This window comes from Mobula hypostoma, chromosome 5, assembly GCF_963921235.1.
Source record: "Mobula hypostoma chromosome 5, sMobHyp1.1, whole genome shotgun sequence".
Classification (NCBI taxonomy): Eukaryota; Metazoa; Chordata; class Chondrichthyes; order Myliobatiformes; family Myliobatidae; genus Mobula; species Mobula hypostoma.
In genome coordinates this window covers 112,720,524-112,744,495 of record NC_086101.1, presented here as the reverse complement: position 1 = coordinate 112,744,495, position 23,972 = coordinate 112,720,524, and the positions used below count along the sequence as shown (strand labels likewise).

General features: G+C 45.5%; 1 protein-coding gene across 1 annotated transcript in view; it reads right to left on the bottom strand.

Moving 5' to 3' along the window:
• Positions 1-23,972, bottom strand: part of LOC134346924 (solute carrier family 12 member 9-like) — a 107,308-nt gene that overhangs the window by 4,286 nt on the left and 79,050 nt on the right. The window contains exons 9-12 of the mRNA XM_063048784.1: positions 21,566-21,690; positions 12,274-12,466; positions 7,381-7,555; positions 4,641-4,787 (exon numbers count right to left, since the gene is read on the bottom strand). Of these exons, the coding sequence (XP_062904854.1) occupies positions 4,641-4,787; positions 7,381-7,555; positions 12,274-12,466; positions 21,566-21,690 (640 nt within the window). The remainder of the gene's footprint in view (positions 1-4,640; positions 4,788-7,380; positions 7,556-12,273; positions 12,467-21,565; positions 21,691-23,972) is intronic.

The following is a 23,972-nucleotide window of genomic DNA, read 5'->3' as shown; positions in this document are numbered from 1 at the left end:
TCTGCAGGCTCTGAAAACCTTCCTCACTGTCTACTACACCTCCAATCTTTGTATCATCAGCAAACTTGCTGATCCAATTTACCACATTATCATCCAGATCATTGATATAGATGACAAATAACAATGGACCCAGCACTGATCCCTGTGGCACACCACTAGTCACAGGCCTCCACTCAGAGAAGCAATTCTCTACCACCACTCTCTGGCTTCTTCCATCGAGCCAATGTCTAATCCAATTTACCACCTCTCCATGTATACCTAGCGAATGAATTTTCCTAACTAACCTCCCATCCAGACCTCTTGAAACAAATGCTAACATTGCATTTGCCTTTGTTAGTGGGTTCACAACCCAACAGCTAAGTTACAACAGTTCAGCCCTCGCCCTACCATGAAGGCCCTGTCCTAATCCAGCCTCAAAGCTCATTCTGATGGGCTTCAGAAAACGCAGCACCATTTAATGCAATTATACGCTTCACCTTTCCAGTTTAGGGGTGCTGTTAAGATGAAGGACAACCATATTGAAGGTCTTCAGGTTGCCCATCTAATACACCTTGTTTCAGGTTCCTTAAGGTTGTCATCGCCGGGGGAGGTAGTGGGTAAAGCTCCCACTGTCTATTAAATGCTCCCAATCGTGTGCATCTCAAACAGCCTCTGACAACCAAGTCCAGCTCCTGGCCTTCACGTGTGTGTGGCTTAGCTACTGAGCCCGACGGAACCATTTCTGCTGACAGCAGAAGGGGCAAAGGCAGGTTAAAACCAATCAATTTGGGCAGATGGGGCTCCTCAGCCATGGTCAGCAACCTAGCTAGGAGGAAAACTCTGACTGCAAACCTCTGTTCCTTGGGGCTATACCCACTCATGGACAAGGCTTCGGGAGTACAGTCCAAGGGAGAAATCCGGAGCTAAAGTCCCCATGGCAACCCTACGTTGAGTTCAACACTGACTGGCAACTCCTGATGTCAAACTGTGTCAGTCTCTGCTGTTCCTGTGGGTTCATTAGATGCAGGAGAGGGGGAACTCGCTACATGGGCAGCAGCTCGCTCTCCATGTTGTTCTATTAAAACTCAACCCAAAACATTTACTACAGACCCTGCCTGGCTCTGGTTCCCTACCTCCTTCCCTTTATCCCATGGTCCACTCACCTCTCCTATCAAATTCCTTCTTCTTCAGCCTTAAATCCCTTTCACCCATCACCTGCCAACTTCCCAACATCATTCCCCTTTCCTCACCTATCAGCTTGTACTCATCCCCATTCCACTCCCAGTATGGCTTCTGCCCGCTTCTGTTCTGGTCCTGATGAAGCATCTCAGCCCAAAACATGGATGCTGCCTGACCTGCTGAGTTCCTCCAGCATTTTGTGTGTGTCACTGAAGATCTCTGGCATCTGTAGAATATTTATTTATTGAGATACAGCACAAAGGATACCCTTCATCAATCCTCTGATGAATTTATAATGACCAATTAACCTACCAACCAGTATGTCTTTGGACTGTGGCAGGAAACCGGAGCACCTGGAGGAAACACATGCAGTCATGGCAAGAACATACAAACTCCTTACAAGCAGCAGTGGAAACTGAGCCCTGGTTGCCGGTGTGCTAACCACTACCGTGTCATCTCTTCTGTCACTTCTCACCCACCAGCTTGTGCTCTTCCCCTTCCTCCACCTTATTCTGGTTTATGCCCTCTTCTTTTCTAGTCTTAACAAAGGGTCTTGGCCTGAAATATTGACTCTTTATTCCTCTCCATAGATGCTGCCTGACCTGCTCGGTTCCTCCAACATTTTGTGAGTGTTGCTCTGGAGTTCTAGCGTCTACAGAATTTCTTGTGTCTAATATTCAAACACCTCAAAAATTCCACTGCCCTTCTTTACACCAGCACTGCCTCCTTCAGTAGTTCCAAATCTCGGACTGCTCCATACCCTCCAGATCCTCTAAGACCAGGGGTTCCCAACCATGGACTCCTCGGTTAATGGTAGAGGTCCATGGCATTAAAAATGTGGGGAACCCCTGGTCTATAGGATTCTACTCCCAAAACACCTCCAATTCCACTCATCCCCCTGTGATTTGTAAACCCCCTCCCAGTCTCCCTCTACAGTCATCTCCTGACAACATTCAATCAAAGAATCAGAAAAGACGGCATAACATTAGGTTGTTTGGAGGTATGCTGGGAGATGTCACTGGTATAATGCTGTTTTAGAAAACACAGAGTGCTGGGTACATGAATGTAGTGCCAAGATGGTGGTAGAGGCAGATTTCACGCAAATTTCTACAGATATACGGTGGAGAGCAGTCTAGCAGTCTGCATCACCGTCTGGTATGCGGGGTGGGGGGGGGGTGGGGAGAAGGGCTTCTGCGCACGATCAAAATAAACTGCAGAGTTGCAAATTTAGTCAGCTCCATCATCGGATCCAGCCTCTTTAGTATCCAGGACATCCTCAAAGAGCAATGCCTGAAAAAGGCAGCATCCATCATTAAGGACCCCCATCACCCAGGACGTGTCTTGTTCTCATTGCTACCGTCAGGGAGGAGGTACAGGAGCCTGAAGGAATACACTTAGTGATTCAGAAACAGCTTCTTCCCTTCTGCCATCGATTTCTGAATGGACATTGAACCCATGAACACTACCTCACTACTTTTTAAAATTTTTGTTTTTACACTACTTATTTAACTATTTAATGTAAATGCTTACTGTAACTCAGTTATTTTCTATTATTCTGTATCGCATTGTACTGCTACCGCAAAGACAACAAATTTCACATCGTATGCTGGTGATATTAAACCTGATTCTGATTCCAATACATTAGGGACATTTAAGAGATTCTTAGATAGACACATGAAAGATGGAAAAATGGAAGGCTATGTGGGAGGGAAGGGTTATATTGAACTTAAAGTAGAGTAAGAGCCAGCACAACAGTGTGGGCTGAAGGGCCATTAATGTGTTGTACTGTTCTATGGGACTGGAGACCACTGTGTGTCAATCAAAAAAAGTGACCAGTCCTCAGGTGAGGCAGCATCTGAGCAGACAGGAATAGTCACTGATGAAGGATCAACCCAAAATATCCACCACAGATGCTGCCTGACCTGCTGGGTATTCTCAGCTTCCTGACTTTGAAGTTTCTAGAAATCGTGCTTCAGTCCCGCCTTATCCCGCTGGCCAGCAGGCCAGAGATATCCAAATACCATTAGTTGTGACAAGGGTTGCTGCCTTTCCCAGCATGTTCCAGTCAGAAAGTTTCAGAACCCAAGCACCCTGCAGCTGAAAACATTTTGCCTCTCATCTCCTCTCCAAACATCCACTTGAAATTTTTTTTTTTTTTTTTGATAACTCTGCTAGATCTCTCCCTTTAACCATCTGGGCCACACCTTCATTAAAATCTTCTCACATTGATGCCCTGGCCAAGGAAGCCCACCAGTGCCTCTACTTCCTCAGAGCGCCAAGGGAATTTGGTATGTCCCCATCGACCCTCACCAATTTTTTGTCGCTGTACCACAGAAAGCATTCTGTCTGGGCTCACGGTCCGGCAACTGCTCTGTACGCGATTGCAAGAAACTGCAGAGGAGTGGACACAGCTCAATACATCACAGAAACCAACCTCCCCTACATCAACTCTTGTCTACACCTCTTACTGCCTCAGTAAAGCAGCCAGCATAATCAAAGACCCCACCCACCCTGGAAATCATCTCTTCTCCCCTCTCCAATCAGGCAGAAGATAATAAGGTCTGAAAGTATGTACCAACAAACTCAAGGATAGGTTCTATCCCGCTGTTAGACTCTTGAACAGAATCTTGTATGATAAGACAGACTCTTGGACTCAAAATCTACCTTATTATGATCTTGAACTTTATCATTCACCTGCACTGCACTTTTTGGGTAGCTTTTACACTTTATTCTGCATCGTTTTACCTTTCAGGGGTTCCCAACATGGGGTCTGTTAGGACATATTCTGAAATTAGGATATATAGCAAACATTAACTTCAGCAACCAGCCTTTAGACCTGAATGTGGATTGTAGATTAAATGTAAAATGCAGCCGTTTCCTGGAGCAGTTAATGAAGAAAACAGACAATGCTGATTAGCATTCACTTTGGGTGTCTGGAGTGTGGGTGCAAAGGAGGTGTGAAAATTATATGTAATTCAAAGGAAGCATTGTAGACACATTGCAAATATAGAATTGTCCTTTGATCTTTAGCACATAAAATGTCATGTAATATTGGGTCGAAGAGGCCTCTTCCTCAGACAGTGTCTCATCTTTGTTGTATAAAACACTTCTGTATCCACTAGCTTCAGTTTCTCTCCGCTAGCTTTGTTCATGTTACAACAGGATCAACCTCGGTTAATGGTAAGGGTCCATGGCATAAAAAAGGTTGGGAACCCCCTGTGTAATTTGATCTGTATAAACAGTATGAAAGACCAGCTTTTCACTGTATCTTGGCATGTTCCAATGATAAACCAATACCAAAATCCCTCAACCATTCTCTCCACAGATGACAACCTGAACCCAAACTATTCTGTGTTTCCTCAGGTTTTGCAAGTGAATCTTGGCACTACTGTCTCCAGTATAATAGTTGAGGTGGTGAACACAATATCAAAGCTGTGATCTTAGTGACGCCCACAGCCACGTGTCGCTTGCCCCGTCCTCACCGAGTCCGGTTATCCGCAGCAGATGCTGCACGCCCTGACGCACAGAGGGCGAGAGCGTCAGGTCCACGAAGGCCTTCACGTTCAGCTTGTCCACAAGGCTGAGCCAGAAGTTGTACTGAGGGTGGATGGGGTCAAAAGGCAGGGTGTCTGAAAGAGAAGTCACGGCAATGTCAGATCTACTGCACGGCAATGTCAGATCTACGGTTAGAACACAATCTGGGCAGGGGGGGGCAGCACACAGTGGGACAAGAACAACGCAAACGAAACCTCAAAAGGAGAGCAAAAATTACCGAGAATCCAACATAATCATAAATATAAGAGATGCTGGAAATCCAGATCAACACACACTTAGGAACTTGTGGAGATTCAACATGACATCTAAAACTTTGACAAACTTCTATAGATGTGTAGTGGAGAGTATATTGACTGGCTGCATCACAGCCTGGTATGGAAACACCAATGCCTTTGAACGGAAAACCCACAAAAAAATAGTGAATATGGTCCAGTCCATTACGGATAAAGTCCTCCCCACCACATCTCATGAAACACTGTCGTAGGAAAGCAGCATCCCTCATCAGAGATCCCCACCGCCCAGGATATGCCTGCTTCTCGCTCTGCCATCAGGATGAAGGTACAAGAGCCTCAGGACTCACACCACCAGGTACAGGAACAGTTATTACCCCTCAACCATCAGGCTCTTGAACCAAAGGGGATAACTTCACTCAACTTTACTTTCCCCATCACTAAAATGTTCCCACAACCAGTGCACACACTTTCAAGGAATCTTCATCTCATGTTCTTAATATTTATTCTTTTTTTTACTGTAATTATTTCTTCTTTTGCATTTGCAGTTTGTTGTCTTAGCATTCTGGTTGAACACCCCATTGATGTAATCTTTCATTGCTTCTGTTGTTATTATTTTACAGATTTGCTCAGTATGCCTATAAGAAAATGAATCGCAGGATTGTATATGGTGACATATATGTACTTTGATAATAAAATTTGCTTTGAACTTTGAACAAAATGCTGGAGGAACTTAGCAGGTCAGGCAGCATCTATGGAGAGGACCAAACAGTTGATATTTTCCACCAAGGCGATTCATCAGAGCTGGAAAGGAAGGTGGAACAGAAGGCAGAATAAGATGGTGTGGGGAGGGGAAGGAGTACAAACTGGAAGGTGACAGGGTGAGACCAGGGGAAGTGAGAAGCTAGGAGGTGATAGGCAGAAGAGATAAAGGGCTAAAGGAGGAATCTGATTGGAGGGGTGATAGGTGCATTTCTTTGTGCTCAAATCCTTGCTTGCAGGGTGGTTTGCCGAGCCTGAAGTTAGGTCCCAAACATTTCATCACCAGTTGAGGTGACAACATTGGTGCATGATTGAGTGCTGTTTCTGCGGAGTACTCGAGTTTATATTGTTCCCACCCGTTGTCCTGATTGGGCGGCTGTCGAGCTGGCTGCTAGTCTCTGCTGTGTCCCAGCCAACCAGCTAGCTGAGTGATCTCCACTGGCCCATATCCCTGGTTATCGGTCGTGAGCGTTGGTTCCTCGGGTGCCCGCGACTCACCCCTTGGCCCTAATCCTTCAGACGCACAGGTTCATAAACTGTGTCCAGTTCAATATAATTGTTGGTAGAGGCTTCTAGGAATTCACTTGATTTCTTGTTTTGTGTTCTATCAGGATTTTTGTAGTTTCCCAAGTGAACCTGTGTCCTTCTTGGTCTTCATGCACTGAGATGAGTGACAGAGAATCATGTCTTCATATCGCTAGTTAATTTTCATGTAGTCCTGTGGATAGTTTTCTACATCTGTCCTACATCGGGTTTGAGGTGTCTCCACATTGGGTTTGGTAATATTAAGCTCAAATCCTTTTTGTGCCTTCTCTTTCAACAGTAATTTTCATCAGGACTGGAAGGAAGCGGGAAGAAGCCAGAATTGAATTGAATTGAACTGAATTGACTTTATTTCTTACATCCTTCACATACATGAGGAGTAAAAATCTTTACGTTACTTCTCTGTCTCAATGTGCAATGTGCAATTTATAGTCCTTTGCAATAAATAGTATGTACAACTGGACAGTCAATATAACATAGAAATACAATTGTATCAGCATGAATTAATCAGTCTGACGGGCCGGTGGAAGAAGCTGTCCCAAAGCCTGCTGGTCCTGGCTTTCATGCTACGGTACCGTTTCCCGGATAGTAGCAGCTGGAACAATTTGTGGTTGGGGTGACTCAGGTCCCCAATGATCCTTCGAGCCCTTTTTACACACCTGTCTCTGTAAATGCCCTGAATACTGGGAAGTTCACATCTACAGATGCGCTGGGCTGTCTGCACCACTCTCTGCAGGGTCCTACGATTGAGGGAAGTACAGTTCCTATACCAGGCATTGATGCAGCCAGTCAGGATGCTCTCAATTGTGCCCCTGTAGAAAGTCCTTAGGAGTTAGGGACTCATGCCAAACTTCTTCAACCGTCTGAGGTGAAAGAGGCACTGTTCCATCCCGTCATTCCAAGAGCAGAACAACCTGCAAGCAATTCTTAATCTTTTGTCTTAAAGCTTCAGGGAAATTGGGGGTGCGGGAATGGGACTGATCAAACCATGGTTTCAAAGGTAAGGATTTTAAAGATAAATGTTGGTGTTATTTGTCACACGTACCCAAGGGAGAGATGAAGGTGAGTGCGAGCAAGTGTAGACCCAAGCTTTGCACACTCCGCCCTTCTCCACGTGGTGGAGCCCACTTACCAAGGTCTCCGATCTCCACGTGACCCAGCACAAAGAGGCCCCCCTTCTTCAGGTCATTGATGAAGGTGATGAGCTGGGCACTGGAGCGTGGATTGGCCACCATGAGCAAGATCTGTGGCCTCCAGAACTTGACGTGATCCTTCCGGACATCCAACAGCAGGAGGTACTTCCTCACCTAGAAAAGGCACCACGTGTCAAAGTAGATTGACTGTCAAAGTATGTATACATTGTACAACCTTGAAATTCATCTCCTTACAGGCAGCCACAAAAAATAAAGAAGCCCAAAAGAATCCATCAAAAAAAAAGAGATCGTCAGGCACCCAATGTGTAGCAAAATAAAAATCACCATGCAAACAATAAAAGAAAGCAAATACATCAGCACATAAGTGAGTCCCGAGTCCTGAAGGCTGGAGCAGTCAGAAGAGAAGAGAGCACAGGGTAAGTCCTCACCAGCTCAGCATTACCAACATTCTTTGGAGATCACACCCTCTTTCTTCTGTTGGATTGCAGGACAGGTTGGTGTCTGGACAGTGCAGCCAGGGTTCCAGACCCTACTCCAGAGATCTGAGCACGGGGCCAACCCTGGCACACCCACTGCCCTGACGTGCAGTCACTACACTGAGCAGAGGCTCTAATCTGCGGACGCGAGGAGCAAGGCCCAATACAATATTTATTCCCTAACCAAGGACCACGGTAAGGCTTTGCTGTGCACAGCACATCTCCGAGACTCCAAATCAAACATGACCCCACTCTCCAGCAATAATAACAAGACTGGAAACAATCAGAGTTGCTGATAGAAGAACTGTTAATGTTAGAATGGGTGAGGAGTGAAGATTGAGAGTGACCTCAATGAAACCTTTCGAATGTTGAAAGGCCTCGATAGAGTGGATGGGGAGGGGATATTTCCTCTGGTAGATCAGGGCACACAGCCTCAGAATAGAGGGGCACCCTTCTAGAACGGAGATGAGGAATTTCTGTAGTCAGAAGGTGGTGAATCTGAAGAACTCGTTCTCACAGGCAGCTGTAGAGGCCAAGTCATTGGGTATATTTAAGACAGAAGTTGATAGATTCTTGATTAGTCAGGGCATGAAGGGATGCAGGGAGAAGGCAGGAGATTGGGCTGAGAGGAAAACCATGATGAAATGGAGGAGCAGACTCGATGGGCCAAATGGCCTAATTCTGCCTCTATATCTTATGGTCTTATACAGAGAAGATAGGTGGGAGAATGGCCAAGAGTCTGAGATTGGGTACGGCCAGGTCAGATGTCTAATGGGGTAAGTTAGCAGGTGATTATGCTTCTGCGACATGTTACAGACTCTCCAGCTTTGGGTAACTGTTTTGTCTGCATCAGGACCAGTCGTTTCTGCAGCATCTGTGATGTTGGCTCCGTTCTGGCCCCCTCTCCAGAGTCCCCTCCACTCTGCACATCCTACAGCACTGCTACTAGCAACACAAGAATGGTCTCCCTCTGCCCAATCCCCTCCCAAACCTTATCTGACCTGGCTTCAAGAGGGGCCACTGCACAAGATCAAGAAGATTTGCATAGGGTTGTAATCTCAACCAGCTCTGCCGCAGGCTCCAGCAACACCCCCACCAAGGGCTTCTGGAGGCGATGCCTCAAAAAGGCATCCATCATTAAGGACTCTCGTCATCTAGGATGTTGTGTATTTAAAGTGTCAGTAATAATTTAATCTTGTGTGTGTGTGTGTGTGTGTGTGAGAATGTGTGCATGTGTGTAGATTAGGCATTCTTGTTCATTTAAATAATTACGGGTTATATGTAAAAATGTTAATTACACATGTCATCACGCTGCCATGTGATACATGCGCACCTCGCTTAAAGTTCACCCGCACTTCAAAACTCTTGTATCTTTCTTTGAATTAGTTTAACGTTTTGAATTTTCAAAATGTAACCCAGGACATGCTCACTTTTCATTGTTACCATCAGGGAGGAGGTATACGAGCCTGATGACACACACTCAACACTTTAGGAACAGGCTTCCCCTCTGCCATCCAACTTCTGAATGGACATTGAACTCATCAACACCACCTCACTATTTTTTTGCTGTCTTTTTGAATTATATAGTATACTTTATGTGTTGCATCGTACTGCTGCTACAAAAAACAAATTGTCTCGACAAATGTCAGTGACAATAGATCTGATTCTCATCCCCCATCTCCTCTGCAATTTACTGAGTTTTCTCTGCCCACTCTGACGAAAGCCCTCTAACCAAAACTGTCGGTCATTTTTCTTGCCACAGATGCTCCCCGAACCAATGGCTGTTGTCAGCAATTTTATTTTTGATTTGCACCATTTTGAATTTTGGGATTTCTCTGCCTGAAAAGACCCTTGTACAATCAGATGGACTCTCGACCTCATCGTGACTCTCTCACGTTACTTTCTGCCTCCATTGCACCTTCTCTGTAACTGTGATGTTTCATTCTGTATTCTGTCATTATTCTTCCCCTTGTATTCCCTCAATGTGCTGTTGTGATGAATCGTACAACAGGCAAAACAACGTTTTCCACTGTACCACGGTACACGTGACAGGAATAACCTAACTCAGAATCTTCTAACTTCTGTCGTCTGATAGCAGGTTCCTTTCCTATCTCCTTACAGGAGACCATTTATCCCATTAAGCCTATAACAGATCAATTACTAACTTTTCTCCTTAACGCAGGGGTTCCCAACCTCTGTTATGCCATGGGGCCCCTACCATTAACCGAGTACCCACATTCCCATCAATGCTCCAGATTCAACCATTCATTTACTTATGATACTCAAAAAGATAAAGAACGTAAAGATAAACTATCTGTCACTTGTACAATACCGTACATATTTATAGCCAAGACTTTTGCTCAAGACTATATTTGTCAATGTGGAGTAGAGAGCAGGTTTAGGAACCTGGCGGGTGCAAAGGATGTTGGGAATGGTGAGGGTGGAGTGCTGTGGCAAAGGTGTGGGACAGGTGGCAGAGGAGTGCCGGGGGTGGGGGGGGGGGTTGGCACGGGTGCAGACACACCCAGCCCTGAGACACCTGGCAAGGTAATTTGATTCCAAACAATTGGTTTATTGATCATTACAGAACGTCTCTCCGGTGCTTCCCACTCCCTCCCCTCTCCCAACTGTGATTCCCCTCTCCCTGCTCCCTTCCCACTCTCAGTCCACAATGGAGAACCAGATCAGAATCAGGTTTATCGTCACTCACATAAGTCATGGAATTTGTTTTTTTTTGGAGGGTAGCAATACAGTGCAAAAGTCTTAGGCACCTTAGCTATATGTGTGCCTACCACTGTACATTGAAACTTAACGTGAAGTGTCTCGATTGAGGAAATGACCAACACGCCCGAGGATGTGGTGGAGGCATTACCAACATAGCATGACAACACCTCACTAACTCTAACCCGTATGTCTTTGTGAGGTGGGTGGAAATCACAGTTTACATGGTGGCATTGTGTGCCTGTACTCTCTTGGCATCGGTAACATGCCGGTCCGCATTCTGTTCCTCTTGTACTTCCTCCACGTACCTGAAATGATGGCTCATAAGACAATGTCTTTCACTGTACCATGGTACATGACATTAGCAAACCAATTTACTAAAACGAGAAAGTCTGCAGACGCTGGAAATCCAGAGCAACACACACAAAATGCTGGGGGAACTCAGCAGGTCAGGCAGCATGTATGGAAAAGAATACACAGTCGATGTTTCGGGCCGAGACCCTTCATCAGGATTGAGAAGGAAGGGGGAAGACGCCTGAATGAAAAAGTGGGGGGGGTAAGATGGGGTACAGGGGAAAGAGGCTAGCTGGGAGGTAGGTGGAGCTTAAGGGCTGGAGAAGAAAGAACCCAATAGGAGAGAAGAGTGGACTGTAGAAGGAGGGGAAGGAGAAGGGGACCCGGGTGAAGAAAAAGGTAGGTGAGAAGAGGTAAAAGGTCAGAGTGGAGAATAGAAGAATGGGGGGAAGGGAGGTGGGAATTTGTTCATCGGAAGAAGTCGATTTTCATGCCCTCAGGTTGGAAGGTATCCAATAGAATACAAGGGATTGCTCCTCCGCCTGAGGATGGCCTCATCTTCACACAAGAGATTGACACGTTGGAATGGGAATGGAAATCAGACTTAAAACGTTTGGTCATCGGGAAGTCCCACTCACGGCGGATGGTGCGGAGGTGCTCGACGAAGCAGTTCCCCAATTGTATGACCGGTTTCACCAAGTTACTGTCTGCATGGCGACCTGGCTCGCTAATTGGGATCCCCATGCCCATCCACAGGGCTTGTGCTTGAGGATGGTGAATCTGTGGAATTTATTGTCACCAATGGCTGTGGCCCAACTCATCCCTACTGACCAAGGTGTCTTCTTGAGGTAGATCCATTTGCCCACGTTTGGTCCATATCCCTCTAAACCGGGAGTTCCCAACCTTTTTTTTGTATGCAATGGACCCCTGCCATCAACCGAGGGAACCCCTGCTCTAAACCTTTCCTATCGACATTTCTGTTCACATGTCCGGCTCTCACCTAAAGGCACGGACATCAAATTCACCAACTACAGCTGATCTGCTGTCCCTCTGAACCTTTCCCCTCTCCACTTAAAACGTGGAACACAAAATGGAAGCTTGAAAGACAATGTTACTAAAACAGAAATGAGAAGGAATTCCTTTAGCCTGAGGATGGTGAGTCTGTGGAATTTGCTGCCACAGGTGGCTGTGGACCCAAGTCATTGGGTATATTTAAAGCAGATGCTGATAGGTTCTCAATTAGCAAAGGCATCAAAGGTTACAGGGAGAAGGCAGGAGAATGGGTTTGAGAGGGCAACTAAATCAGCCATGATGGAATAGTAGAGAAGACTCAATGGGCTGAATGGCCTAATTCTGCTCCATTGTCAGATCGGGACTTACCTGGTGAAATATGAGGGCTTGGCTGATGTAGCCCCAGCTGCTGGTGGGACACCGATAATGGATGACTACCAGGAGGATTAGCATCAAGACAATCCCACAGGAGGCGTAGACCGGGTTGATCAGGAACATCATCACCAAGCAACCAATGATCCCCAGCAAACACGTGTGCCAGCTGAAGAGCTGAAAGGTTGGCCTAGAGCAGGACAGAGACAGACAGAGATGAAGAGTATCCAGGAACATGGTCTGCTGCAAAAGGTCAAAGTTCAATGTACACTTATTATCAAAGTACGTCTATGTCTCCATATACAACCTTGAGATTCATTTTCTTGTGGGCAAACTCAGCAAGGCCATAATGGAATAATAACCATAATAGAATCATGAAAGACAGCACCAACTTGGGTGTTCAACCAGTGGGCAAAAGACAAGAAACTGTGCAAATTCAAAAAGAAAGAAATAATTAATATATATCCAGAACATGAGGTGAAGACTCCTTGAAAGTGAGTCCATAGGTTGTGGAAAAATTTTAATGATGGGTTGAGGGGTAGTAACTGTTCCCAAACCTGGTGGTGTGAGTCCAGAGGCTCTTCTACCTTCTTCTTGATGGTAGGACTGAGAAGGGAGCGCGGCCTGGGTGGTGGGGATTCCTGATGATGGATGCTGCTTTCCGGCAACTAACGCTTCATGTAGTTGCACTCAATGGTGGGGAGGGCTTTACCTGTGATGGACTGGGCAATATCCACTTCTCTTTGTAGGATTTTCCATTCAAAGGCATTGGAGTTTCCATACTAGGCCACGATGTAGCCAGTTAATATACCCTCCACTACACATGTATAGAAGCTCATCAAAGTTTTAGATGTCATGTTGAAGCTTTACAAACTTCTCAGGAAATAGAGGCACTGCTGTGCTTTTTTCATCTTTGCACTTAAGCACTGGGCCCAGGACAGGTCCCTTGAAATGATAGCACCAAGGAATGTAAAGTTGCTGACTCCCTCCGCTCTGATTCCTCTGATGAGGAATATCTCACGGACCTCTAGCCGGTCTTGCTGACATTAGGGGGTTATTGTTATGGCACCATTCAGCCAGATTATCAGTCTCCCTCCTTTGATCCAGCCGATGACAGTGGTGCTGTCAGCAAACTTAGATACTGCATTGGAGCTGTGGGGGAGTCTATGAGCAGAGGGCACAGCCTCAGAATTGAAGGACAGAGACCAGAGATGAGGAGGAACTTCTTTAGCTATAGAGGGTAGTGAATCTGTGGGATTCATTGCAACAGATGACTGTGGAGGCCAAGTTGTTGGATATATTTAAAGCAGAGGTCGATAGGTTCTTGATTAGTCAGGGTGTCAACAGTTATGGGTAGAAGGCAGGAGAACAGAGTTGAGATTGATAATAAATTGGCCATGACGATATGGTGGAGGAGGCTCAATGGGCTGAATGGCCTAATTCTGCTCCTTTGTCTAATAGTCTAATGTCTTAAAGGATTGACGGTGGATATGCAATGGCAAACATTTAAAGATTGCATGGATGAACGACAACAATTGTTCATCCCAGTTTGGCAAAAGAATAAATCAAGGAAGGTAGTGCACCCGTGGCTGACAAGAGAAATTAGGGATAGTATCAATTCCAAAGAAGAAGCATACAAATTAGCCAGAGAAAGTGGCTCACCTGAGGACTGGGAGAAATTCAGAGTTCAGCAGAGGAGGACAGAGGGCTTAATTAGGAAGGGGAAAAAAAGATTATGAGAGAAAACTGGCAGGGAACATAAAAACTGACTGTAAAAGCTTTTATAGATATGTGAAAAGGAAAAGACTGGTGAAGACAAAGGTAGATCCCCTACAGACAGAAACATGAATTGATTATGGGGAGCAAGGACATGGCAGACCAATTGAATAATTACTTTGGTTCTGTCTTCACTAAGGAGGACATAAATAATCTTCCAGAAATAGTAAGGGACAGAGGGTCCAGTGAGATGGAGGAACTGAGCGAAATACATGTTAGTAGGGAAGTGGTGTTAGGTAAATTGAAGGGATTAAAGGCAGATAAATCCCCAGGGCCAGATGGTCTGCATCCCAGAGTGCTTAAGGAAGTAGCCCAAGAAATAGTGGATGCATTAGTGATAATTTTTCAAAACTCGTTAGATTCTGGACTAGTTCCTGAGGATTGGAGGGTGGCTAATGTAACCCCACTTTTTAAAAAAGGAGGGAGAGAGAAACCAGGGAATTATAGACCGGTTAGCCTAACGTCGGTGGTGGGGAAACTGCTGGAATCAGTTATCAAAGATGTGATAACAGCACATTTGGAAAGTGGTGAAATGATCGGACAAAGTCAGCATGGAAAATCATGTCTGACAAATCTCATAGAATTTTTTGAGGATGTAACTAGTAGAGTGGATAGGGGAGAACCAGTGGATGTGGTATATTTGGATTTTCAAAAGGCTTTTGACAAGGTCCCACACAGGAGATTAGTGTGCAAACTTAAAGCTCACGGTATTGGGGGTAAGGTATTGATGTGGATAGAGAATTGGTTAGCAGACAGGAAGCAAAGAGTGGGAATAAACGGGTCCTTTTCAGAATGGCAGGCAGTGACTAGTGGGGTACCACAAAGCTCAGTGCTGGGACCCCAGTTGTTTACAATATATATTAATGACTTGGATTAGGGAATTAAATGCAGCATCTCCAAGTTTGCAGATGACACAAAGCTGGGCAGCAGTGTTAGCTGTGAGGAGGATGCTAAGAGGATGCAGGGTGACTTGGATAGGTTGGGTGAGTGGGCAAATTCATGGCAGATGCAATTTAATGTGGATAAATGTGAAGTTATCACTTTCGTGGCAAAAATAGGAAAACAGATTATTATCTGAATGGTGGCCGATTAGGAAAAGGGGAAGGTGCAACGAGACCTGGGTGTCATTATACACCAGTCATTGAAAGTGGGCATGCAGGTACAGCAGGCGGTGAAAAAGGCGAATGGTACGCTGGCATTCATAGCAAGGGGATTCGAGTACAGGAGCAGGGAGGTACTACTGCAATTGTACAAGGCCTTGGTAAGATCACACCTGGAGTATTGTGTGCAGTTTTGGTCCCCTAATCTGAGGAAAGACATCCTTGCCATAGAGGGAGTACAAAGAAGGTTCACCAGATTGATTCCTGGGATGGCAGGACTTTCATATGAAGAAAGACTGAATGAACTAGGCTTGTACTCGTTGGAATTTGGAAGATTGAGGGGGGATCTGATTGAAACGTATAAAATCCTAAAGGGATTGGACAGGCTAGATGCAGGAAGATTGTTTCCGATGTTAGGGAAGTCCAGAACGAGGGGTCACAGTTTGAGGATAAAGACGAAGCCTTTTAGGACTGAGATTAGGAAAAACTTCTTCACACAGACAGTGGTGAATCTGTGGAATTCTCTGCCACAGGAAACAGTTGAGGCCAGTTCATTGGCTATATTTAAGAGGGAGTTAGATATAGCCCTTGTGGCTACGGGGGTCGGGGGTATGGAGGGAAGGCTGGTGCAGGGTTCTGAGTTGGATGATCAGCAATGATCATAATAAATGGCGGTGCAGGTTCGAAGGGCCGAATGGCCTACTCCTGCACCTCTTTTCTATGTTTCTATGTCTTATCACAAGGATTCCAACCTGTGATCTTGTACCATCCACCAACTCCCATTCCTTAAAAGGTTTCTATAATGGGGGGGGAGGGAGTGTGGAGGAAATCTCCTGACCAAACAAATCTCAGAATTTAAGGAGGCCATTTGGCCCGTTTCACCAATACAGTCTTTGAAAGAACAATCCTATCTGCTGCTGCCTGACCTGCTGAGTTTCCCCAGCATTTTGTGTTTGCTGCTCTGGTTTTCCGGCATCTGCAGACTCTCCTGTGTCACTTTTTGGATACCAAGGTAGCGTAGTTATTACAACTTGGAGTTCAGCATTCAATTTGGATATCTTCTGTAAGCAGTCTGCGTACGTCTTCCCCGTGCAATGCTTGGGTTTTCTCCAGGTGCTCCATTTTCCTCCCTCAGTCCAAAGATGTATCAGTTAGGTTAACTAGTCATTGTAAATTGTCCCATGATTAGGTTAGGGTTAAATTGGGATTGTCAGGTGGCACAACTCAAAGGGCCAGAAGGGCCTATTCCTCACTGTATCTTGAAATAAAATAAATTCACTCCTTTCCAAACTATTTTTTAAAATTATTGACAGGCATATCCAAAGTTTTAGCCAGTTTCACAGTACAGACACAGGCCATTCAGTCCAACTAATGCCTGCTGACCAAGTTGTCAACCCAAGCTGGCTCCATAACCTCTCTTAATCAGGAGTTCCCAACCTGGGGTCCACAGAGCGCTCAGTTAATGGTAACGAGGTCCATGGCACACAAAAGGTTATAAAGCCCTGCTCTAACCCTTTCCTAACCTTGTAGGAGTCTAAGTGCCTTTTGAATGTTGCAGTCGTGTTCATGTCTGAAGCACCTACAATTACTCCAAAAGACTGAGGTTTGGTAAAATACTGAAAGGCTTTTATTCGCTGTACAATATGACCTCCACAGTGAGTGTCTGCCCCCGGACTGAGGGGGAGGGGCAAGGCCAACACCTTTATACAGGACTCTGTGGGAGGAGCCACAGGGGCAGTCAGCAGAGGTGTGTGTCCAGACAGGTAACCGAGTTACAACATATATACATGGTTTACCACAATGTCTACCATTTGCTTGAGCAGCTCTTCTGAATCAAGGAAACAAGCCATTTGAATGAGAAGGACCTGCCTTTCCCAGAGAGTAGTGAATCTGTGGAATTCTCTGCCCAGGGAAGCAGTAGAGGCTTCCCCATTAGATATATTTAAGATACAGTTAGGTAGATTTACACATGGGGAGAAGGTCAGTAGGTGGAGCTGAGTCAAAGGCCAGGCCAGCTGTGATCTTATGGAATTGGAACTTCCAGCAAGATGGCGACATCTTGCGGACAGCTTAAAAATTACTGGATACTCTCCTCCTTCCAGATATACTATTTCTGAACTACGATCAAGTGCAGCCTGTAATTTCCCCTTTAAGAACGTATCTTCTGGCCCAGCAAATGATTTCTTGGAGGATTCGATGTGGAGTGCAGGTACAACCGCCTCTGTGCTATTCCCAGTAGCGGAGGGCTTGGCTCTCCCATCTTCAATCGCTTCAGTTTGATGTTTAAGATCCTCAGCGCTGAACGCACGATTTGATCTGGATCTGCAGCTGTGGCCGGTAGCATTCGACACAGCACTGACGCGGCCATCGGCTCCTGGACCAGTTTCACTCACCTCTGTGGCTCACAGAAGTGGACTCACTTTTGGGGATTCTGTGCTTTGATGTTTAATGTTCTACCTGTGTTATTTGTTCACTTTTTGATGTTTGCACCATTTGTTCTTTTTTATCGGCACGTCTGACGGTCTTGTTGTGTGGGGGTTTCTTTGTTTTGTGGCTGCCTGCAAGACCGCGAATATGCATTAAATGTACTTTGAACTTTGAATGGTGGAGCAGGAACGATGGGCCAAATGGCCGACTCCCATGCCTGTTAGAACACAGAACAATACAACACAGTACAGGCCCTTCAGCCCACGATGCTGTGCCGACCCTATAAACAATGGTAAGGCTAATCTAACACTTTCCTTCCTTGAAGCCCTCCATTCTTCTGTCATGAAGGTGGAGATGAGCCCATAGCCAGATCAGCCATGATGTTATTGAATTGCAGAACAGGCTCGATAGGCCAGATGGCCAAACACTGCTCCTATTTCTTGTGTCCTTTCAGAGGACAGTTAAAATCAACCACATCTATTTTATGCAGGCAATCTAGTAAAGATGATAATTCATCCTCCCAGAGATTCACAAACACCATTTTTATTCCCAGTAATTTAATTCTACAGCTCCCACTGTAGGATTTGAACTTCAGTCGGAAGATCAATGGCCCAGATTGATAGATGCAGATCCAATGATATAACCACTGTGTCTGTTCCCTGCAGAAGTTATCATCGACTGCCCCATCCTTTAGCTCCCTCTACTGGCCAAATCGGTTGGAGCGCCAGTCCTGATGAAGGGTCCATAGATGCTGCCTGGCCTGCTGAGTTCCTCCAGCATTTTGTGCGTGTTGCTTGGACTTCCAGCATCTGTAGATTTTCTCTTGTTTGAGATTGGAACACTGGGTTCTGGTTACGAATGCTCTGGCCAGTGCAGATCACCCTTCTGACCCCTTTACTCAAAGCAAACTTCACATTACAAGTGGTTCCGCAGACTCCCACCGAGTGGCAGTGACTTGCCTGACACTAAGTGTTACTGTTTCTAGGAACGGACAGGCATCAGAGACTTTGCTCACGGCTGGCTCGGCCAGTCAGCAAAATGACCGATCCAAATCTTGGCCCAACAAGTGCAGAGTGGAGAATATCCTGACAGGCTGTAGTACGTCCTGGTATGGAAAACCCATTGCCCAGGAACGGAAAAGTGACGGATACAGCCCACAGTGCTAGTATGCTGGCAGTGGGAAAATTATTCATTGATGTCGTTACTGGAGATTTATTGTCACTTGACCCTGCCATTTTGATTGGCCCACACCTTCATTAACCTAGTGTGCACTGGGACACATCATCAGTGCTGTAACCTGGGGTCATCAGGTGATTTGGGTCTGTGAAGAGGACGAATTGCAAGTTGTATACCGGTTACGTACCCTGATATTACAAGTACTTTGAAACTTTGAACTTCAACATCTGACACCCTCGCCCAGGTGACCCAAGAGTCAAGATTCAAAGAACATTTATTAGCAGAGTACGTGTGCAATATACCACCGAGATTCTTCCCAGCCAGGGTTGATCGGCTTGTGCTTTCTCTGTAGACCAAGATAATGAAATGTGTGACACTTCAAATGTTAGGGTGCTAGTTATCCCTCGTGTTGGATCACAGGCAAAGCCACCTCCACCCACCACCATTAAGCACATTTACGTGGATCGATGCCGCAAGAAAGCAGCATCCATCATCAAAGATCCCCCACTATCCAGGCCATCTCGTTACTACCATCAGCTACTCAGTACTCCCCTCAGTAAGAAGGTACAAAACCTTGGACTGCACACCGTCCAGCTCAAGAACAGCTATTACTCTACAACCAAATGGCTCCTGGACCAGTGTGAATGTGTCCACTCATCTCAACTCTGAACCATTCCACAACCTACAGAATCAATTTCAAAGACTCCGATCATGTTTAGGGACAAAACACATCATTGCCCATCTGTGTGATGCCAGACAAAACAAGTGTCATACAACAATGGATAATATTAAAAAAGAGTGGGAAAAGGAGTTGGGTACAGAGATAGAGGAGGTTAAATGGAATGAGGCTTTGGAGTATGTTAACTCCTGTTTCATCCATGCCAGGCATTGTTTAATACAATTTAAAATCCGACATAGACTAATTACTCAAAAGTAAGGATTCATAAAATATTCCCAGAGGTGTCCCCAATGTGTGAGGAACACAAGTCCTCGGAGGCAAATTTGTTGCATAGTTATGCTTTATGTCCCAGGATACAAGAGTATTGGAAGCAAATATTTGAGATCCTATCGAAGGCACTAAAGGTTCAGATAATACCAGACCTCATTTTAATAATTTTTGGAACTTCTGCGAGGTCAAATAAATTCCAGGCCACCCAGCAACAACTCCTGACCTGTGGCATACTTAATGGAAAGAAACTCATACTGATATTGTGGAAAAAGGAGGAAACTCCATCACTCAGACAATGGCTGGCTATATTAATGGATACTCTGCATCTAGAGAGGATAAGATACGTTATCAAGGACCGACTCAAGGAATTTGAAAAAATCTGGCAACCATTACTGTTGTATTTAGAAGAGACCGACAGCTGAACTAAGTGTCGGGGGCGGTGGGACCTAAACAGCACATACGGGAGGGGTGAGGGGAGGGTAGGGCAGGGCAGGGAAGGAGAAAGGAGACAGGGTGGTAGGGTTTCCTTTGGTTTTTGCTTGTTTACTATACATGTTCATTTGACTTTGTGTTGTTATAAGAAAGAAAAATAAAAAGAAGCATTGTACTTTAGGACATTGTCGGTTGCGGTTAAGCTGATGTTGCTTCACAACAAAAACATTTGAAAACAATTTCAAAGACTCCATAATTCACATTCTCATATTTTTATGTGCACAGTTTATCATCTTTCGCACAGTGATTGTTCGTCAGTCTTTGTTTATGTAGTTTTTTTTATAAATTGTATTGTATTTTATCTATAAATGCCTGCAGGAAAATACATCTCAGGGTAGTATATGGTGATATAAATGCATACTTTGATAATAATTTTAATTAGGCTTTCTCTTCCCAAATTTCCCCTCAAATTCTGTAGTTCCAATGCTTGTCAATCCCCACTTTGAGTTTTCAGAGACTGTCTGTGGTAGAAACTCCAGAGGGTCACAACCCTCAGAACTTCCTCCACAGCTCAGCCTCAACTGGTGACCCCTTAGTCTGAAGATGCCTCTCAGTTCTAGATATTTCTACTGGATGAAATGTCATCTCTGTGTCCACCCTGTCTACCCCCTCACTGAGAATTCTGCTACAATATGACTGGCTGTGATGCAGCCAACCAGTACACTGACTGTCTCTATCATAGCCTGGTATGGAAATACCAATGCCATTGAACGGAAAGTCCTACAAAAAGCGGTGGATATGACCCAGTCCATCATGGATAAAGCCCCCCCTCACCATTGAGCACATCTATATGAAGCGTTGCCGCAGGAAAGCAGCATCCATCATCAGGGACCCCCACCACGCAGGACATGTTCTTTTTCTCGCTGCTGCCATCCGGAAGGCGGCACGGGAGCCTCAGGACTCACACCACCAGGTTCAGGAACAGTTACTTCCCTCAACCACCAGGCTCTTGAACCAAAGGGGATAATTTCACTCTTCACTTGCCCCATCCATCACTGAAATGTTTCCAAAACCTATGCACTCATTTTGAAGGATTTTTCATCTCATGTTCTTGATATTTATTGCTTATTTATTTATTTCTTTTTGTATTTGCAGAGTTTGTTGTCTTTTGCACACTGGCTGAATGCTGTAGTTGGTGAGGGCTTTCACAGATTTTATTATGGTTATTATTCTATTATGGATTTACTGAGCATGCCCACAAAAAAATGAATCTTAGGGATGTATATGGCGATATACATGTACTTTGATAATAAATTTACTTGGAACTTTTCCATTCTAAATGGGATTGAACATAGAACAACCTTGCTCAGCCTTTTTCTATATGTTTAATCTATTCATCCCAGGAATCACCCCAGTAAGGGGAAGCTACCTGAAGTTGGGGGCGGAGGCCCATTCCAGCGACAGGCAAGCCAGGTCAACAGCAGCGTAGGCCATCAGGAAGAAGATGGTGACGATCCCGGCGATGGTGTTCAGCTTCCCTGCAAACAGCACTAACTAGAAGAGAGAATATTGAAGAATTCACATCAGTAGGAACTTCCCAAGCCCATCCCTGGTTATGAAGGCAATTTAGCCAGATTAGGACATTCAGAGGACTACTGATGCTGCGTGGGGAAGGTTTTATCGAGATGGCACTGAGCCAAAGCTTAGCGATGAGGATAAGGGACACAGGACTCCAGAGTCTACGTCCCCGCTCCGCGTTTGAAGTTGAGCGACATGGACCTGCGACAAAGGGCATTCGTGGATGAGCGTGCGAACAAGAGGAAGAGGGACCTGGAAGTCAGTACACAGGCAGAGTTCAAGACTGGAATTTGGGGTCCCGTCACTGACATCAATTGGTACCAAAGATTGGAAATCGATGCCCGATATCTGAAGCCTGGAGACAGGAGGAAGAGTGTCCTGGATTTAGAAGACGGTCCGTATGGGAGGGTGGAAATGGGCTTGTTTCTTTGTTGCTTCTTGTGCTCTGTGTTGATCTGCCGAGCACTATGGGAATGTTGTGACGGAGCCATAACATGTGATGACAATTGCGGGCTGCCCACAGAACATCCCAAAGTGTTCATGGAAACGATGCACTTCACTGCAAATTTCAATGTACACGGGGCAAGAAGGCTTATGGAATGCTTGTTTTCATTAGTCAAGGCATTGAGTTCAAAAGTCAAGAGGTTATGTTACAACTTTATAGAACTCTGGTTCGGCCACATCTGGAGTATTGCGTACAGTTCTGATTTCCCCCACTATAGGAGGGATATTGAGACTTTGGAGAGGGTGCAGAAGAGGTTTACCAGGATACTGACTGGTTTAGAGAGCATGTGCTGTCCTGAGAGGCTGGATAAACTTGGGTTGTTTTCTCTGGAGGGCCAGAGGCTGAGGGGAGATCTTATAGAGGTTTACAGGATTATGAGAGGCATAGATAGAGTGGACAGAGAGGATCTGTTCCCCAGGGTCGAAATGTCTAATACCAGAGGTGAGGGGGGGGTAGGTTCAAGGGGGGGTGTAAGAGGTAAGTTTTTTACTCAGGGAGTAGTGGGTGCCTGGAATGTGCTACCTGGTATGGTGGTAGAGACAAATACATTAGAGACTTTTAAGAGACGTTTGGATAGACACGTGGATGCGAGGAAGATGGAGGGATGTGGACATTACAGAATGGATGGATGGATTAGTTTTTTGGGGAGGGAGGTTTGTTTTGCAGGTTAGCTGGTTTGGCACATCATTGTGGGACAAATGTCTTGTTCCTGTGCTGTACTTTCCTATGTTCTATGATATAAATAAATCTGAATCTGAGATTGGCTAAGATCCTTGGGATAGGTCCCATCTCTGCCGATTACATCAGCCAATGCCCAGACATGGAGGGAGAACGTGGATGTCCTCACCCCACCACTGGTCAGAGGGTCAGCCTCTGGTGACAACATTTGGAGAGTCTGGGATCTAGCAAGTAACCGTTTTTCTTTGTGGTGATCCTCCCAACACCACCCCCCCGCCAACCCCCGGCTGTAATGCACAGGCACTGTTAGCCTGCAAATGGCATTCTTAAAGCGCAGATTCCCAACCTTTTTTATGAGATGGATCAAAACCATTAAGCAAGGAGTCTGTGACCCCCAGTTTGGGAACCCCTGCTCAAGATCATAGTAGACCTTGAAGATTCAAGATTCAAATTTATCTATCCTGTGTACGTTGAAGCATTCAGTGAAGTGCATAGTTTATGTTCACAATCAACACACCAGAGGATGTGCTGGGGGCAGCCCACTAGTGTCACCACATAGCGTGCACACAACGCTCAGCAGAAGAACATGGAGCACAACAGGAACAAGAGAGTATCTACAAAAGCAGGAAACCCAAAGCAACACACACAAAACGCTGGAGGAACTCAGCAGGAAGGGTCTCAGCCCGAAGCATCGACTGCTTATTCGTTTCCATAGATGCTGCCTGACCTGCTGAGTTCCTCCAGCATTTTGTGTGCATCTATCAAAATAAACAACAATAAAGCAGGCACGAGGAAATCTGCAGATGCTGGAATTTCAAGCAACACACATAAAAGTTGCTGGGGAAACGCAGTAGGCCAGGCAGCATCTCTAGGAAGAGGTACAGTCGACGTTTCGGGCCGACACCCTTCGTCAGGACAATAAAGCAGAACTTATTCCAGCTTCTCACCCACATTTACACACAGTTATTCAGGACGGGCCTGCACTGGATTTCGATTTCCACAGTGGACTTGAAAGAACTATTCAACCACATAATGGGGTCAAAGGTTTACACAGGGAGAATGGGGTTGAAGGGGA